We start from the raw sequence: 17,714 nt of genomic DNA, 5'->3' as shown, positions 1-17,714 counted from the left end.
TCTTCCGAGGTCATGAACTAAAAAAAGAAAAAACAAACAAACCAAAAACCTAAAAAACCCCAAACTAGTTTATTTCTATTAAGCAACTGCTACAAAGAATCAGCTTCTTTGTGTATATTTGTAACTTGTTGTTACAAGCTTATTATAAATATCTTGTTTCCATGGGAATAATAAAACAAATACATTAACTTTCATTTTCCAAGTGTTACAAGTTCAAACAACTTGTCTACATGTAAGTATGCCACGGGTGATCTCTCAGCTATTAATACTCTTAAGTTTAGCACTCCAGAGAGTTAATAGAGACCTAGAAAGAAGGCAAAGCACTGTACATTTAAAAATAAAAGAAAAAAAGAAAAGAAAAAGAAGAGGAATGGAATAGAAGGAAGGTTTGAACAGCTACAGAAACACAACACAATCAGACACTGGAAATGCAAATCAAAACTATCTGACCAGAAAATGAGATAAAATGGAAAATTGCAACACTAGATGGGGGGGGAAGCTTTTTCACAAAACCAGACATCATAAGGCTGGCTATCTCAACAAAAAGAACAAAATACACGTAAGAGGGGCATTAAGAATACAAATTTGTAAAGGCCTGTACTTTATTATGACACAAAGAAACCTTTATGTTTAGGAAGGAGACATTCTCACATGCTCGTCTATTTTAAGCTCTGCTTCTTACAAACAGAAAATTACTTTAATGCATCATCCTTCGGTGAAGAAACAGTCTATTCATGGTACGCTCGGGAAAATGGTTTGTATCTACGCCTTCCTTTGGGAACAGGTTGAATGGAGAAGAATTTTGGGAAGCTTCCCATCACTTCTCCTTCCTGGATGGGTCTCTCCACCTGTAACAGTGGTTAAAGGGAGATTCTGAACTAAAGTTTGAATTCCTGAGTTTCCTCTTAGGAGCCCAAGTTCACATACGTAAAAGCATCTGTTCTGAGCCTGGACATCAACACAATGAACGTGAAGCATGAAAGATCAAACATTGGCCCGAAGCAGATTGCGACAGTAAGTGATGCAGTTTTCACTTGCAAATATTACTATTAACAGCGTCCTGCATTCACAAGATTAGAACAATGCAGTGTGAAAAAATACTGCTGCAGATTAATACTTCTATGTTATTTGGACTTGAATACTACTTGGATTAACAGCTGTCTACAATTTTGGCTGAAAAGCTATACAAATATGCTCCACATGCCCAATGCACAAAATCCTTGACCACTATTAGAAATTTTTATCACCATAGTGCTATTGCAGTTCAGTGTCAATACGGCAAAGTCTCCAACTTCAGAGTTTTCTCTCTTAATCTCTGACCTACCAAAAGTCACCCCATATTCCCATCCCAAAAGGCCACTTTTCCTTTCAATTTTCTTAGGCAGAAGAGGGAAAAGAAGATGTTGTGATGGGTTAGCCCTTGGCTGGGGGCCAAACCCCCCCCCACTCGAGGATAGGGGAGAGAATTAAAGGGGTAAAGGGAAAAAAGGACTCATTAAATTGTCCTTATCTCAACCCACAACTAAACTACAATAATATTGAAAATAATCCTATATACAAATATACAAATGAGTGACACACAGTGACACTGCCCCCCCACCCGATGACCAAGGCTCAGCCTGTTCCAGCTAACGATCCCGGAGCAGGGAGAGTCCTAAAACTGCACTCACGGAATGGAGAGAACAGTCCAAGCGAGAGCTGACCAGGGCGGGGGGAAAGGCCTTGGGAGAGCGACCACCTGGAGAGAGATGACCCGGAGCAAAAGAGATCCGGAACCAAAAGGGCCGATCTTCCGGAGGGTCCTCACCTATACACTGGGCATGACGGGTATGTTATGGGATAGATTATTGGCCACTCTGGGTCTCAATCCTGAACCTGAGATCAAATCCTGGGCTGGTAACTGGGGCTGTGCTCCCTCCCAGCTTCTCCGGTCTGCCGACCTTGGCAGTGGCATAAACATCACTTCTTATCAGCTTTCTTCTGAGCACAAATCCGAAACACAGGCTCTTGCTGGCTATTCTGAAGAAAGTGAACTCTGTCTCAGCTGAACCCCGGACACATATAAAAATACTCAAGACAAGCTTCTATTCTCTTGCCAGAGAGGATTACAGCAGGATACACTAACCAGGACTGTCCAGAAGTTGTCCATCTACCCACAAAGGTCTAAGGAGTATAGGAAGTCTGATAAGGGTCTGAAGGCAGCATAACTAGAGGTGGGAGCCCAACAAATGTTTCTGCATAAACACATGTACAAGAAGGTTTGTTTGTAAGATTTATTTAGTCTAAATTCACCATGGACTTGGGTGTCTCAGTCAACCGAGCAGTCAAGTAAAACTCAACAGTATCACCTCTTGTGAATCTGAACAAACAGGATTTCGGGTACTCTCTATATTTATTCCCTTCCCAAGGCGGCCTCATCCATTCAGAAGACAAAATGAAGGATTGCACTGGCAACAGAATGCCCGAGTGGCTTATTTGTCACAGTTTCTGACTTAGTGGCACAGTAAATTTTATCAGGCAATTTCTGATTTGCCACTACTGCTCCCACGTCCATGGAGGTAGCTGCTAACCAAATAATAAGAAACACTCCTGAATTACCAGAATTAATAATTTAAATTATTCAAATTAATCATATAAAAGGTGTCACGTTAACATTGAGAACAGATCATAAGTCAGACTTTTAACTACAAACCCTCAGAAAGGCATATTTCCTAATTACATTCAGTCCAGACTTTGAGCTTCAGCTCTTTCTACTTCTTCTTAACAAAAAAAAAAAGGAAAACAGGAAGCGTTTCTTCTACAACATGTGTATTTTTTTTTTTAAGTTAAGAGAATTAATAGGTAGATCTTGCTCAACTTGCCCAGAACTTTTAACTTTTTTCCCCAAGAGTACTCTGCCACACCAAAAACTCACTACAGCTGAAACTACCTGATTTTCACACAAATAAGATTTTTCAAATTTACCACTTTAGAGAAGCAACATTATGATTATTACTGTGGTTTTTCCCAAAGCATTCATTCCTGTTTGTTTAGTAGAACTGACATTTACATTTACAGATATATTATTTTTTCCAAGAGCGTCTGCTGTAGTGTTACCAGCACAAAGTCCAAGGCTAATCCGTTTAACCAAGAAGCATATTATGCCACATGGCTGGTAGTTTATTTTGTTTTCCTTTTGTGGTTTACAGTTTTTTTACTTTCTGCTCTCTTTGGGCTAAACAGCCCAGCACTTTTACTGGCAGTCAGCCCCACAATTCACAGCCAAGAAAACCCTAAAGCCAGGTGCTTAGGTAGGCTAACCAGGCTGCTAGAACCTTGCCATCCAATGGAGTATTTAACACATCCTGTGAAGATCTGTTTCTTGCTATATAGCAGTCAAGAACAAAATTATAAAATTTAGATATACAGTGCAAAAAAACTTACAAACAAAAAAAGAGAACACCGTTTCTTGGATAAAACTGAACAGCGTATGACTAACCCAAAGCAGAGATTTATGTAAAAATTTGACAAATATAGCTGAAGGGAGAAGTGGGGGTGTGGGGAAGGAAAGATAGTGTGTATCAGGTTCTCTTTGCTGCACTATCTAATAGCTCTAAAGAGCTCTACAGGTGGTTGTAAAAGAACCAATTAAGAAAACAAAACCTGAGGTATCACCCTGCATCAGACACTTCTGCCCAATGAATGGGCAGAACTGGGACACTGAAATTAGACATCTGGATGTTGATGCCAGAAGGAGTAAATTGGCAGCTTGTTAGGAAAAAAAAACATCCTTCCAGAAGATATCCTCAGAAAAATGATCCTAGGAAGAAGATATGACAGAGATCTTCAGCTAAGGTAGTGGTCACTACTGTGATGCTACATTTCCTTCCTATATGCTTGATTCACTGTGAAAATTCATTTCCATTAAAATAAAATCTGAAGGAAAAAAAAAAAAAAGAAAAAAAAGGCAAACCCAAAAGCTATGAGCCTATCAGGTAAAACAGTACTGGGAAGGGAATGGATGAGGGGGACTGCAGAAAGAAAATGACTTGGCTAAAACATGTCGTAGGTAAAAGCTTCCAAAGAAAAGCAAACCCCAGAATGAGTTAAAGGGGTTAAAGAGATTTATGGGACTTAAGGAGGATGAGGAAAATAAAAATTCCAAGTAGAAAGTAGGTCTGATGGTTATGTAGGGCTCAGAGGAGGAAATGAAATTAGCTTAAAAGAGTAGCCAAATCCCCTTGTTTGGGTTTTGGTTTTTTTGGGGGGTTTTTGGGAGTTTTTTTCAGTTTAAGAGAACAAAAATAATGTTCTATCTGGATATTTAAGAATAAAGATCCACATAACGGTTAGCTACTGATAAAAAGCTGCAAAGGAAGTATTTGGAAAACTCTGTGAAGCATGAAGAACGTGCAGGCTCCAACTTACACTGAAGGAGTTCGCAAATACATTTCTCATGACATTTTTCATGTACCTGAGTTTGAAAAGAGATAGAAACAGGCGCTACCACGTAGTCTGGGAGGACCTTGGTTTCTCCTTGTTAACTGGTATCATACAAAGAGGAGAGATGTTCTGGCTGTCAATCCCCTGGACTCTACACAAAGAATGTAATAGCTGGACACACACAATGGATAAAATATCGTACAGATGATGTCAGAGTGCTCACTAAGTCAACCTGAAGCACAGTGAAAAACAGCTCAACAAAAACAAACAGGCCAATATTTTACAGAGAGATGATGCTACAAATTGGGTGACAAGAAACCAAAAAGCCCAGCAAACCAAAACCATAAATAACTATGAACCAAAGCTGCTTCCATTCAGACTAAAGAATAAATCTAAGACAACTGTCATGTCAGTGGAATCCTTATTCAAGCACAGTGCTTTGATTTTTCACATGGATCCAAAGAAGCTAATTTGGCTTTGAGTAGTTGACATACTGGGGCCTGAGGAGTGAGGCCCTGAACCAAAGCTGACCTCTAGATGAACCTCACAACCTAACAATATATCTGATATGTACCATATTGATCACATATGCCATTTATTACCTTTTTAATATTTGCCAATTGATAAAAGCTTTGTTGTAACGCTTAGAGAGCTTTGCTGCAACGCCTGCTGTGTAAGGTTAGCCATCAGGAAGACACTAATTGCGTAACACTAGCCAAGATTAAGCAGGGATGTGCCCTATCACCACAGATGGAAAAGGAATGTGGCAAGTCGTGACAGACTTTGTTGAGAGATACATAATCAAGACTATAAAATTCTTCTGTTCTTCTTATCTTCCCTCTTCTGCCCCGGCCAGGCTCGAGACGGAAGTTAACAAGGAGAAAACCACATCAGATGTTTTTGCAGCTTAAGGTATAAAGTTGTTTATTCAACTGTACAAAAGCAGGGACCGTTTGCAGGGAATTTGGAAGCCTCCTCTATACAGTTGGATGCACTGTATAGAGATTTCCCAATTGCCGGGAAGGGTTTTCCCCAAATCCTCGCTGCAACCGGGCTCCCCAGCGACTGCGGATCTGGATGATGGTAACGTATCATCAGGGCAATTGGTGATGGATCTTTCTTAATCACTGTCGCTGACTCTGTGTAGTAATGATTAGGTGCATTGCCTTACTTTCTGCTTGCTAGCGTAGTTCGCTTATTATTTTGCTGTTTTACCTTATCTTGCTTTAATTTCACTGTATTATTTCCCTCATTATTTTATCACTTTAAACACAAGTAAAAATAATCTGACTTCTTTAATGTGGTGCCTGTGTCCTTTGTGCTCACCCTGTCCATTGTCAAAACAGTAGTCTGACTTCATACATATCCTACATTCTTGGAAAAAGCTCTGTTGCAACATTATCATAAGGCAATGCTGCATGTATCTATCACAGAAGTTACTCTGCTCACTCAGTCATCAACGTCATTTACAGAAAAAGCTTACTGCTCTGTTGCAGAACAGGTACTGAAATAGCCTCCATGAGAACATACAGGGCGATGAGCAGTTTCTAACTCCTGGAAAGTCCAAGACTTTTAATGTTTCTACATGAAAGGCCCATGTTCTGCTAACCAGACTTGGAGCTGGTCTCAAAACATCATTGCTCATGTGTGCCATAAAGATATACATAAATTGTTATTCATGCCTTCTAGTCGAGTACCACTTCTGGACTGTTTCCCTCCTCTTTAATTTCTTGGTAGCAATTTTATCTTTCCTACAGAAAGAGAATTAGGGCTAGGGGTAGCTGTCAATGCAGATGGGAAGTCTTCAGGCTACGTTATACAGCAGCAAAAGCTTTATAACACTTGCACGTGAGAAAGGTGGTGCCTCATTTCTTCTGCAGATTCACAAGTCTAAAGACAATTCTGTACATACACTATTGCCAGTGCAGAGAATATTCTTTAATGAGCTCCTCTGCTGTGCCTCTATCATGTCTCCTTACCACACCTTGTCAAAAGAGGCACTTTTGCACAGCTTAGGGAAAAAATAGCTAATGCACCTGCGTACTTACTTATTTTCTCTATACCTTAAGAGCCACCTCTATGCACTTCCCATCCCACCACAAAGGTGCAGCAATTGACAGAGTAGCCACCAATGTAAATGAAGATTCCCCTGCTAATCATAACAAGGAACATCTGCAGGAAGCACAAGGTACCTCGCAAGCAAAAAGCGCAGGTCCTTGAGCTCTGAAACCTGAACGATCCAGTGTACGCAAAGCAAAGAACGAAGAGAAAAAAACAGAGGGCTTGCAAACCAGAGTTGTGTCCATTTCCTGATAAAAATCCTCAGCTAAAGTTAAAAATCCTAAGATAACGATACGAGAGAAAGTCTGCCAAAGAAGTAGTTACAAGAAAGCTGCACCCAGCTTCAGCAACAAGCTGTTTGGGTTCTGAGGCAGCTCTCCTCGGGGTGAGAGAGATCCATCCGCTCTCTGCGTCCCGGGAGGCAAACAGATTTTACGAACAGAATTCTCAGTTGTACCACGGAATCTGCAGACCGGTCCATGCCAACGATGTCTTGGCACTTTGTCAAAGCTGTAAACAGAGAGCAACCAAGTCCTCTATGGGAATCTATCTTCTCCTCCCCTGGATTAAAGGTTTGTTTACCAGACTTTACAGTGCTGACTCACGTGGACCTGAAACCAATCCAAAAGAAAGGCCAAAAATTATGACAGCTAACACCTATGCAGATATTCTCTCACATCACACTTTTCACAATTCAAAGCATTATCTGTATTTAAAAGATCCAAAAGTTTACAATAAGTGGAGGTTTATCCACACAGTTTTCTATCTTGTGGACGTCATCATCACAAACTAAAATGACATGGAACAATTGGGACGCCTCCAAGATACTGGAATGAATTGTGGAAGCAGAGAGAAGACCATGAAAGAAGAAGGGCACATTCTTTTGGAAATCTGTGACTTATTTAGATCAGCAGCTACAGAAGGAAGGTATCAAGCCAGCGCTGGGGAAGATTCCTACAATTTTGGAGATGACTAACATAACTTCAGTGACTGAACTAAGGAAGCAGATAAAGTTACTGAACCATTAGGTGAAATTTCTGCCAATTTTAGCTTGTCCATTACATCTGCAGCAAAATCTATCAGGGCACAGGAGCCCCCTGCATGTCAGGATGAAACTGAAGCTCTCCTTAGATAAATCCAATGTTGCTGTGATCAGATACCACTGAATAGTTAATAGCATTTAATAAGCTCAAAATACTTCAGAAGCTTTTGCTTCCTAAAAAAATCCCTTATAATGTAACAAGCCATAGTATCATCAGAAACCTTCCTAAAGAGGAATACAAACTCCCTTTCAATGCATCTCTTTCCATTCTCTGTCAGGTCACAATTCTCCAGCTTTTGCACACAAGCTGCTAAGTAAGCGCTGCCCTCTAGGCTTTTGCTGTGTTTCTGTTTCCTTTCCAACAGGAATTACTACACTCTTCCATCAGCAATATCTAGTAGCTCTTAGTTACTTACACACAGAAAATAAGGCTTCACATCTGTTTTTCCTGAAATGCTAATTCAATTCTGAAGATGACATTTTATTCAAAGCCATTGATTTTACCAGCTGAAGCAAGTCAAGTATTGTTCCAAACTGTCACTTGCTGACAATATGGTCTCAGGTGCAAGAAGGATATTTAACACAGTAATACCCCTTACCACAATGTTTGCTATAGAAGGGTAAGTTTTCTAAATTGTGGACAGTTAATGGTCCAATTAGTATTAGAATTCTGTGCTCTTATTCCAGTGCATATGTCAGAAGACTGTCTTACCTACCAGATTCTTATATGCCCATTCATTTGTGATATCAAATCTTCTGAATGAGGACTGCTGATGAATTTCCACAGGAGCAAATTCAACATCTGGTCTTATCACACTCCGCTAGCACTGCCTATGGGGTATATTGCTGTTCATAAGCAAGCCAAGTATATCCCTATAGCCTATAAAGCAAAACTGCAAACTGACTCTTGCAGGAAAATAGGACGAGACAAAAACCATAGTTCAGGACAATGCTGTGCTGATATACACCATTAAGCTCTCTGTGCTGCACAGCATGTACCAGCTGGTGCACGTCTACTGCGGAAACCCCCCGTAACAACCTGTCCTGGGATCAGCTGAGACAGAGTTCACTTTCTTCATAACAGCCAGCAAGAGGCTGAGTTTTGGATTTCTCCTCCAGACCACCTTCAATGGTTTTAGAGGATTCTGACAGACCTGGGGATATTTGGATCAGTATTTTAATTGCTGTCATCCTGTTGCAAGGCCTCTCATGCCCAGTGTATAGGTGAGGACCCTCCGGAAGATCGGCCCTTTTGGTTCCGGATCTCTTTTGCTCTGGGTCATCTCGCTCCAGGTGGTCGCTCTCCCAAGGCCTTTCCCCCCCCAACCCCGGTCAGCTCTGGGTCTGGGACGCTCGGACTGTTCTCTCTGTTCCGTGAGTGCAGTTTCGGGACTCTCCCTGCTCCGGGATCGTTAGCCGGGAACAGGCTGAGCCTTGGTCATCGGGTGGGGGGGCAGTGTCACTGTGTATCACTCATTTGTATATTTGTATATAGAATTATTTTCAATATTATTGTAGTTTAGTTATTAAATTGTCCTCATCTCAACCCATGAGTCCTTTTTTCCCTTTACCCCTTTAATTCTCTCCCCTCCCCTCGGGTGGGGGGGATTGGGTGAGCAGGTGTGTGTGAGTTGGCCCCCAGCCAAGGGCTAATCCATCCCACAAGCAATGGACAAACATCTTTGCAGGGCTGCGTGCTGGTCACCTCTATCACAAAACTTCTGTATTAGGTATGTTTAGACAAGTAGTTAATTTAAGTACTTGACATATGTATTTATAGTTAACTTCTCACAGTAAGGACAGCAAAACCAGGAGGAGCCCAACAGCAGCTGGTTCAGGCCAATGCTCTGCTCATTACTAAACAAAGTCTGATAGGGTAGAGCATCACCAAAGCAAGCTTTATGCACTGCTAAACACCTTATCCTACACATACCCAGGCCGACAAAGCCCTGTGAGACGACGGCTACACAAACGAATGTGTCTTGGTGCCTCTCCACCTGCAGCAGAGGCAGCGCGTCCACCCCTTTAGAGGCATCATGAACCAAATGCTCTCACTCTTCAAAGCTCCAAAAAGCATCACAGGTTTTCAAAAGGAGGCCAGTGAAGATGACAAGCAGAAATGTTGGCCAGAATTGTTCTGAGTATGTGCAAACCAGGCACACTTTATGTGCTTTATTTTCTTAAACAGCAGGGTGTGACAACAATGCTGTTGAGAGTGACTGTAACTCCTTTAAAAATCACCACGTGTTGGATGACCTGTGCTGTTCAGCAAATTACTTCTTTCAAGATTAAGAGATTACGCTTGCAGCAAGCATATATAAGAATCTAACGTGACATAATTTGGATAACCATCTCCAGAAAGTACATCTTGTCATCTTCTTTACCTCAAGGCTTTGACAAATGGAGTTGAAACACCCCCAAAAAGTGCAGATGTCCTCATAGATAACATCAAGTGAGTGACCCTAACGTTAAAGAAATCCAGTTCTCTATGTGTAGCCCTTAAATCTGATAGCTCCTACGTACCTTTACTGGTTACTTCTCTGTCTATCTGGACTACGCCTTTCGCGTGTTAGTCGTTAACACAGAACTAGAACTTAAAGAAACCAATAACTGGGTGACAGAGTCTCTCATCTGAGGTGAGGTGATGAAAGAAAAGCAACCTTCCTGGAAGAGGAAACCACAGTTCCAGCTTTTCTGTAAGGAAATAATTTCCATTTATTTTTACTATAAAAACTTAGAAAGCCAATCATGCTATTTGTGCTGTCTTAGTAAAGGATGAGCTGCTGGGACACATGGCAAATGTATTCGTCCTCTCAAGGAATTACTAAACTGAATACTCTTCACTCTTCATTTTAAACCAGTACCACAATTTACTAGGAGCAAAAATGTTTAAACAGATTACAGTCATTACTCTCAGATTTGCATTCACACCACTCATTATCTTTAATTATTAGTATAAAAAAAATGTCCTAAACTCAAACCACATACAGTTCCAGACCATTTTTATCCGACACCTATTTCCAATATAATGCTTGAAAAGTATCAAAATTCTTTATTTTTGGATATACACAGGAATATCACCTAACTTCTCCTATTGTTTTCTTATATTTGAAACCTATCTCTCAACCTACAAAGGACTTTAGATAAAAAAAAAAGATAAGACCCTAGAAATGCCAAATTACTCCCTTTTTCTTCCTTTGGCTATCTATAGGCTTTTTTAAGAATACCAACTCACCTGCTCATTTTTTAAACCCCACTTAAAACCTTCTCCCCAGACACCTTCTTGTAGAGCTGTAAATCTGATCAACACATACTGCTCACAAACCTGCGAAACCTTCCACTGACTCCATGCCAAATGAGAACAGTATGATACATGCTATTTTACCTACCAAAGCACACTGGTCTCCACTTGGATTGCAAGTGCCCCCGGCATCTGGTTCCATACAGCATCCATCACAGGAAGAAGAGACCCCACCTGGAGTGCTGTGTTCAGATGTGGGGCCACCAACATAAAAAAGACCTGGACCTGTTGGAGAGAGTCCAGAGGAGAGCCACAAAATTGGTCAGAGGGCTGGAGCACCTCCCCTGTGAGGACAGGCTGAGAGAGTTGGGGGTGTTCAGCCTGGAGAAGAGAAGGCTCCGAGGAGACCTAATAGCAGCCTTCCAGTGCTGAACGGGGGCTACAGGAGAGATGGGGAGGCACTCTGTATCAGGGAGTGTAGTGAGAGGACAAGGGGTAACAGTTTTAAGCTGAAAGAGGGGAGATTTAGATTAGAGAAAGAGGATAAATTTTTTTCCTGTGAGGGGGGTGAGGCAGTGGCCCAGGGTGCCCAGAGGAGCTGTGGATGCCCCATCCCTGGAGGGGTTCAAGGCCAGGCTGGATGAGGCTTTGAGCAACCTGGGCTGGTGGGAGGTGTCCCTGCCCATGGCAGGGGGTGGCACTGGATGGGCTTTAAGGTCCTTTCCAACCCAAACCATTCTGTGATTCTACGATAAGATGTAAATAGCTTAAATTTGGAAGAAAGGTTACTACCTCTTTCGAACTGAGACACATGAAGACTCAGCATGAGGACTATTAAAATAGGGTTCATTACGTTCCCCTAGTGCCACAGACTAGCTTGGCGTTCAGCAGTAGTAGCTGCTACACACAGGGAAGTGACTGGACAAGATGGTCATCAGTGCAGTCACCAATTTTCACCTATGCTATATCACAGAGCCTCATTCTTGCAGAAGTGACCACACACCACCTTTTTGTGAAAGACAGACTGGGCATGGTGATGAGTAAGAGCTGCCTACCCTCTCCTCTATGAACGTCTCACCAGTATCCTCCTGTGCTACCCCCACACTGCTCTGGGTCAGACAAACTCTCCCTTCTCAACACTGTCAGGTCCCTTCGGAACCTTACCAACACTGCCCCACGCTGTGTACCGCACAGCTCAGGATCACGCAGCAGATAAATCCAGGGTTGTTAACTGGTGCTGCAATGGGAGTCACAGTGAGTATATCTGGAGACCTAGTGTAACCAAGATCAATTCCAAACCACAAGCACACATGTATCGTACTTTCTCATACCGATTTTTCAGTTGTGGTGTGATGAACTGCTATCACGTTACAGCATCACTGTGTATCTGTTGTTAGCTTGAACAGCTTATCCTGGTACACATTTTTATGACGATATAGAAGCTAGCAGTTGCATCTTTTATACAGCATAAAAAATACAGCCACTGACCACACAACAACTGCTCCTCTCAGCAGCTTACTTTTTTTTTTTTTTAAACAATATTTGCAACTGAAGGGCATACAATAAAGACCCAAGACATCTGGGCAATGAAGCAAGTGCTGTCATGTGTCATAAGAGTCACAGCCTGGTGCCAAAGACCTGACTGTTCTGCAGCTGCTGGTGCCCGGATCACAAATGACACGGAGTGGTACAACGCTCTGCGGGGGCAGCAGGCAGAGAGCCCTGCAGCGCTAGCTCTTTCTCACCAGATGATGGTGGCTTATCCTTTTCTTTACAGTCTTCTACGTCTGCAGAAGGAGCATTCCGGAAAGCTTTTTTGCTTTTCTAAACATCCTGTGAAGCTTGTGCCACAGTCATGAAAACAGGGTAACAGCGCAAGACTAAAAGGTTCCCCACGCTTTCAGGACTTTCCCTTCCAGAACAGTGTTGAGGCAAAGAGGGAAGACAATTCAGTGCTGCTAGGGTCACGTTCTTCATTTTCTGTCAGCACTCATTACCATCCTTTTTACGAAGCACGCAGTTTAAAGTGCCAAGCTAGGAAATCTGGAGCGTTCACCCGGCGCAATGCAACAGGCTGGACAACAGATCAGCGCGGCACCACACCGCTGCAGCCGCATCGCTTCCACTTCTGCACCGAGCGCGGCCCACAGCAAGCTCTCCTCAGCTGCACGCTGCGCGGCTTTGCACAGAACGTGGCATCATTCCCAAAAAGGATCTCCAGAACCAATCAATGGGAAGTAAAAGCAGCAAGAAAAGGTACTGGACTTCAGGAATATCATACATTCAAAACAGACATGCAGTGCAACGGTTTTTGCACTGCACTCCTGTCTCCACTGGAAGACCTTCCCTGAAGATATTTTCCACTGCTTGCCATCGCTGAGAGAGATCCAGCTTTGATTTAAAGCTGTTCTGCAGCTTAAGCAGAAACCTACCGGCTTGATGCAAAACACTGCAGAAAAGTTTTCTAGTATTTTTGCCTGAATTACAAATGTCCAGATAGCACAGAAACACTCCCTTCTTGCCTTAGGTATTGTGTCTTTTTAGTAACCTGTGGATCAAATGAAGCATTAGAGGCAAACAACACCTAACAATAGCAGACTGAGAGCATTACTCCCCCACACTTTTTTTTTTTTTTTTTAAAAGGATCATCTTTTCTCAGCTCACATGCTAAACTAAATCAACAACAGTAACACTCTGATGGAAGGGCTGCAAAAATTGGTGCCGGCTGTTCAGGATACAACGCTTGCACTGCCAAAAACACTAGTGATGTTTTGTATATATTCCACTAGTATGGAAGGTGCTAGTATTCCTCCTTACCAGAAGGGAACACACATTTTAGCCACGGTCTTCCTGGCTTCATTATGTCAACTGTAATCATCCTTCCTCAGTTCCTCACTGAAACTGAACGGCTTTCTCTATTTGCTCCTTCAGCCATAAAACTTCAGTATCTTAACACCATTTCCTCCTAGAAAAGGTTGCCATAGAGATTTGTTTGTGTACTTAAAATGTTCTGGGAACCTTCAGAGTCAGCACCAATGTTAGCAAGGTTTTTAAAATTATTTATTTGCTAGTAGCATCTAGAAACTTTGTAAATAATGAGAACCTAAAACCGACTATGAAATGGGGAAAAAAAAAAATCTCAAATGGAAAGTTTTTCCTTTTGGGGGGACTATACCAGGACTCCATAACAAAATGTTTTGTTTTGTTTTTTAATTCATGGGAACACATGCACATGAATTAAAAAAAAATATGCAGAAAGCCAGGAACAGAGATCAAGCTTCAAAGAAAAATATGAATTTCATACATGTTTCTCCAGTTTAGCGCTCACACAGACACACACACATGCACACAGAGGAGAGAAAGCGATAAGCAACTCCGCTTCAGTAAAGCCAGAAAGAAATGACACCTTTTTAATCAACCAGAGTGATGACTTTCAAAGGAGTGGTTTCCAGTAACACCACTCCAGCGTTTCACCACTGCAAGTCCTAACACTGTATGTAGCACCTCAAACTTCTCACCAAGTAGTAGTGCAGCTAGAGCTAGACCAAAATCCTTTAGGAGGTGCCTTGTATGCGACATCACCTCCAGGAACCATTTCAAATGAAGAAGTTAAACCTGCCTGGCCCAGATCTGACTCCATCAAGATGAGACCATGTAGTGCCCAGCCCAACGGGGCAGATCAGATCTTGCACACTCAGCAGTTCCAAGGGACCCTTTCTTTTCCTCCTCCGGCATCTTAGCCCCAGTCTCCAGCTCCCAAGCATTTCAAGACCCCAAGCAACTACAAATCACGGCATCTAGTTGCCTGACTAACACGGCCTTCCACAAAGTTGAAAACAACATGCCAACACTTCTCTCAGGAAGAGTTTAACTTTCCTAGTAGTGGTGAACACAAAAGAGAACAGGGAAGACAGCCCAGACTCGCGGTACTTTTCAGCTGGGGTGTTGGTGAAGCCTTCTTCAACTTAATGTTACAACCTGTCTTTAATTAGACTTGTTCCAATTCAGTTCAAAATAGTTCTCTTACAGACAATGGGAAGAATACAAGAACTGACATCTCCCAAGTCAACCCACTGGGTTTTGTTTGTTTGTTTTAAAAACATTGAAGGAAGGTGAACAACTCCATCAAATTCAGCATGCTTCCATTTACCAGCATCGCATCCTAGGCAGACCACATCTTAATTCTTTTAGTAGCTTTATATACGTAGGCAGATTAAATTTAGCTTAATTACAACATTTACGGTACATTAACCTTCTTCACAAGATGGATGATTTCTAGCTCATGTCCTTACTCTAGGAGTCAAACAACAAACATACATACACACATGCTTTGTTCCTACAAACCTGCCACTCTAACTTCAGAACAGCACGTTAATTTCTATTGTCTATACAGGAACATAAAGAAATGCCTTCTTTTTTTTTTCCTCCCCACTGCAGTCAGCATATACCGTAACCAGCTCCCTGACCATCTTGGTGGCCCTGCGCTGGGCTTGTTCTAGGGTATCAATCTCTTTCTTGCACAAGGGAGCCCCAGACTGGGCACAGCACTCCAGGTACAATCTCACAAGTGCCAAACGGAAGGGAAGGATCACTCCCCTGGACCTGCTGACTACATGTTTACTCATCAAGCCCAGAATGTGGCTACCCTTCCCTGCTGCCACAGCTCTCTTGCTGCAAGGACTGCTGCTGGTGTTTCCCATTCAACCGCTTGTCCATCACGACCGAAATGCCTTCTTCGTAGCCTGCCAGCCCGCTATCCAGCCCATACCTCACCAAATGATGATGATGATGCAACCGGGGCCAAGGCCTGGCCATAACCGAGGTATGCCACAGCCCTTTGCCCACAGTGCCAGCCATTTCACCACAGAAAGCAGGGAGGTTGACAGGCATGACTTGCCCTTGGCAAATCCATGCTAGCTGCTCCAAATCACCGTCTTCTCCTTTGTGTGTTGAGAAAGGGCTCCCAAGAGGATTTGCTTCACAACCTCCACAGGGACGGAGATTATGCTGACTTGCCTGAAGTTACCTGCATCTTCTTCCTTGCCCTTCCTGAGGACGGGGTGTGTGATGTTTGCCTTTTTCCAGTCACTTGAAACCTCCCCCAGCTGCCATGGCCTCTTGAAGATGCTGGGGAACAGCTCTGCAGTAACATCGCCCAGCCCCTTCAGCACACTTGGACACATCCTTCCGGGTCCCATGGACTCATCTATGTTTAATTGGCCCAAGTGATTTTTAACTCTACCTTCCTTTACTGTGGGGTACTGCTTCATGCCCACAGAGTCTGCTAGCAAGCTCGGGGAACTGGGAACCCTGACGGCAAGCCCTACCAGTTGAAAAAGGAGGCAAAAGAGGCATTAAGTCTCTTTTGCCTTTTCCATGACCCTTGTCACTGGGTTCCCTGCCACACCGAGCAGTCAGTCTACACTTTTGCTAAACTTCTCAAGTTGTCCTTCACCTCTCTTGCTAGTCTCAACTCCAGCTGAACTTTGGCTTTCCCCACCCTGTTCCTTCACACATGGGCTCTATTCCTCCTGTAGAGCCGCTCCCTGCTTCCACCTCCTGTGTATTTAGTGTTTGCGCTCAGGCAGAAGCTCCACGTTCACTCATGCTGGCTTGCTGCCACGCTTGCTCAACTTCCTGCCCATGGGAATGGACCGTCCTTGTGCTCTGAGCAAGCTGCCTTAAAGATCAACCAGCTCTGCTGGGCCCTCTGCCCTCCAGGGCAGCTTCCTGTGGGAAACCCAACAGGCCAAATCTGCCCTTCTGCAGCCCAGGGTTGTCATCCTCTTCTTCAGCTTGCTCACTCCTCTCAGGATCTTCAACTTTGCAGTCATCCAGTTGCTGCAGCCAAGGCTGCCTCATCCTTTACATCTTCATCGCCTTCTGCTTCAATCCATGGAAAATGAGAGACAAAGTCTACATTGATGTTTAGCACTCTAGAAAATACTTGCTTGTTAATCAGTAAAATGAGGTAATTTTGTAATTACCTCACACAGATTTCCCATACCTGCTTTTATAAACAAAAACCAGGCAATTTTAAATGATGGTGCAATATGATGAAATTAGGCTACTTGCCCCCCTCCCCTCCAAAAAAAGGGCAAAAAACCTAAAAACCCACAAGATCTCATACCAGAGCCCTACTTCTACTCTAAACCAGTAGAGGTCCTGGTAGTCCACAAGCAGCATATGCCATAAAGCGCAGCAAATGCCAAGGGAACTGCTCTATATTATTGTGTATGATATCATGCAGCATTCCGTATCAGCTGGGAAATGAATCACTGACTGTTGTATCTCTAGGTTTTCATGTGATATCTACTCACATGAAAAGGTGTTTCAAAAATCATCAGCATGCATCATTAGGGGTCCAGAACTTACCCATCTTACATGCACAAAACAAGCCTGCGTAGCAGCAAGTGAATCTAAACCCATCTTTCTTCTCATAGGTGATCACTGTTTTAGAATTTATGCCTCTGGGCAGAAGGGGGAAAAGAGTTGCTTTGGTAAATTTTTTTTTTTTTTTTTTACATAAAAAAACCTTTCAAGGATAAAGTGCAGAAGGCAACATTACATTTAGCTTCTTGGACATGAAAGGATATTTGATCTTAATGAAAACAAAGTCTAGATGATGTGGTAAAGAACACTTTCTGCTGGAACTTACCTACACTTCTATCCATAACTGCACTACTTCACAGTTTGCCTGGAAGGGAGAGATTTATTAGCACAGATTATGCTCCGCATACCATTCTATATCCACTTAAAACTTATTTCCTGATGCAGACATCTTAAAGTACACAAGTTAACTGTTATGCCCACCTCATGCATAAAGTAGGATTACACAAATCAGATTCTATGGCACTATTGAAAGAATCTTTCCAGTAGCAAAGGGAAACACAACTTACAACTACTATTGCTTCATTTATATATAAAGGCCACTTCATACCTATTCAC

The 17,714-nt window shown here is 42.7% G+C and overlaps 1 protein-coding gene across 1 annotated transcript in view; it reads right to left on the bottom strand.

Annotated features, from left to right (window-relative positions):
- LOC104462986 overlaps positions 1-16,628 on the bottom strand; it is a 26,163-nt gene extending 9,535 nt beyond the window's left edge. The window contains exons 1-2 of the mRNA XM_010075152.1: positions 16,460-16,628; positions 15,793-16,089 (exon numbers count right to left, since the gene is read on the bottom strand). Of these exons, the coding sequence (XP_010073454.1) occupies positions 15,793-16,089; positions 16,460-16,628 (466 nt within the window). The remainder of the gene's footprint in view (positions 1-15,792; positions 16,090-16,459) is intronic.
- Between the last annotated feature and the right edge of the window lie 1,086 nt (positions 16,629-17,714).

Source organism: Pterocles gutturalis, unplaced genomic scaffold, assembly GCF_000699245.1.
Source record: "Pterocles gutturalis isolate BGI_N339 unplaced genomic scaffold, ASM69924v1 scaffold10182, whole genome shotgun sequence".
Classification (NCBI taxonomy): domain Eukaryota; kingdom Metazoa; phylum Chordata; class Aves; order Pterocliformes; family Pteroclidae; genus Pterocles; species Pterocles gutturalis.
The sequence above is the reverse complement of the archived record's forward strand: the minus strand, read 5'-3'. Positions and strand labels throughout refer to the sequence as shown.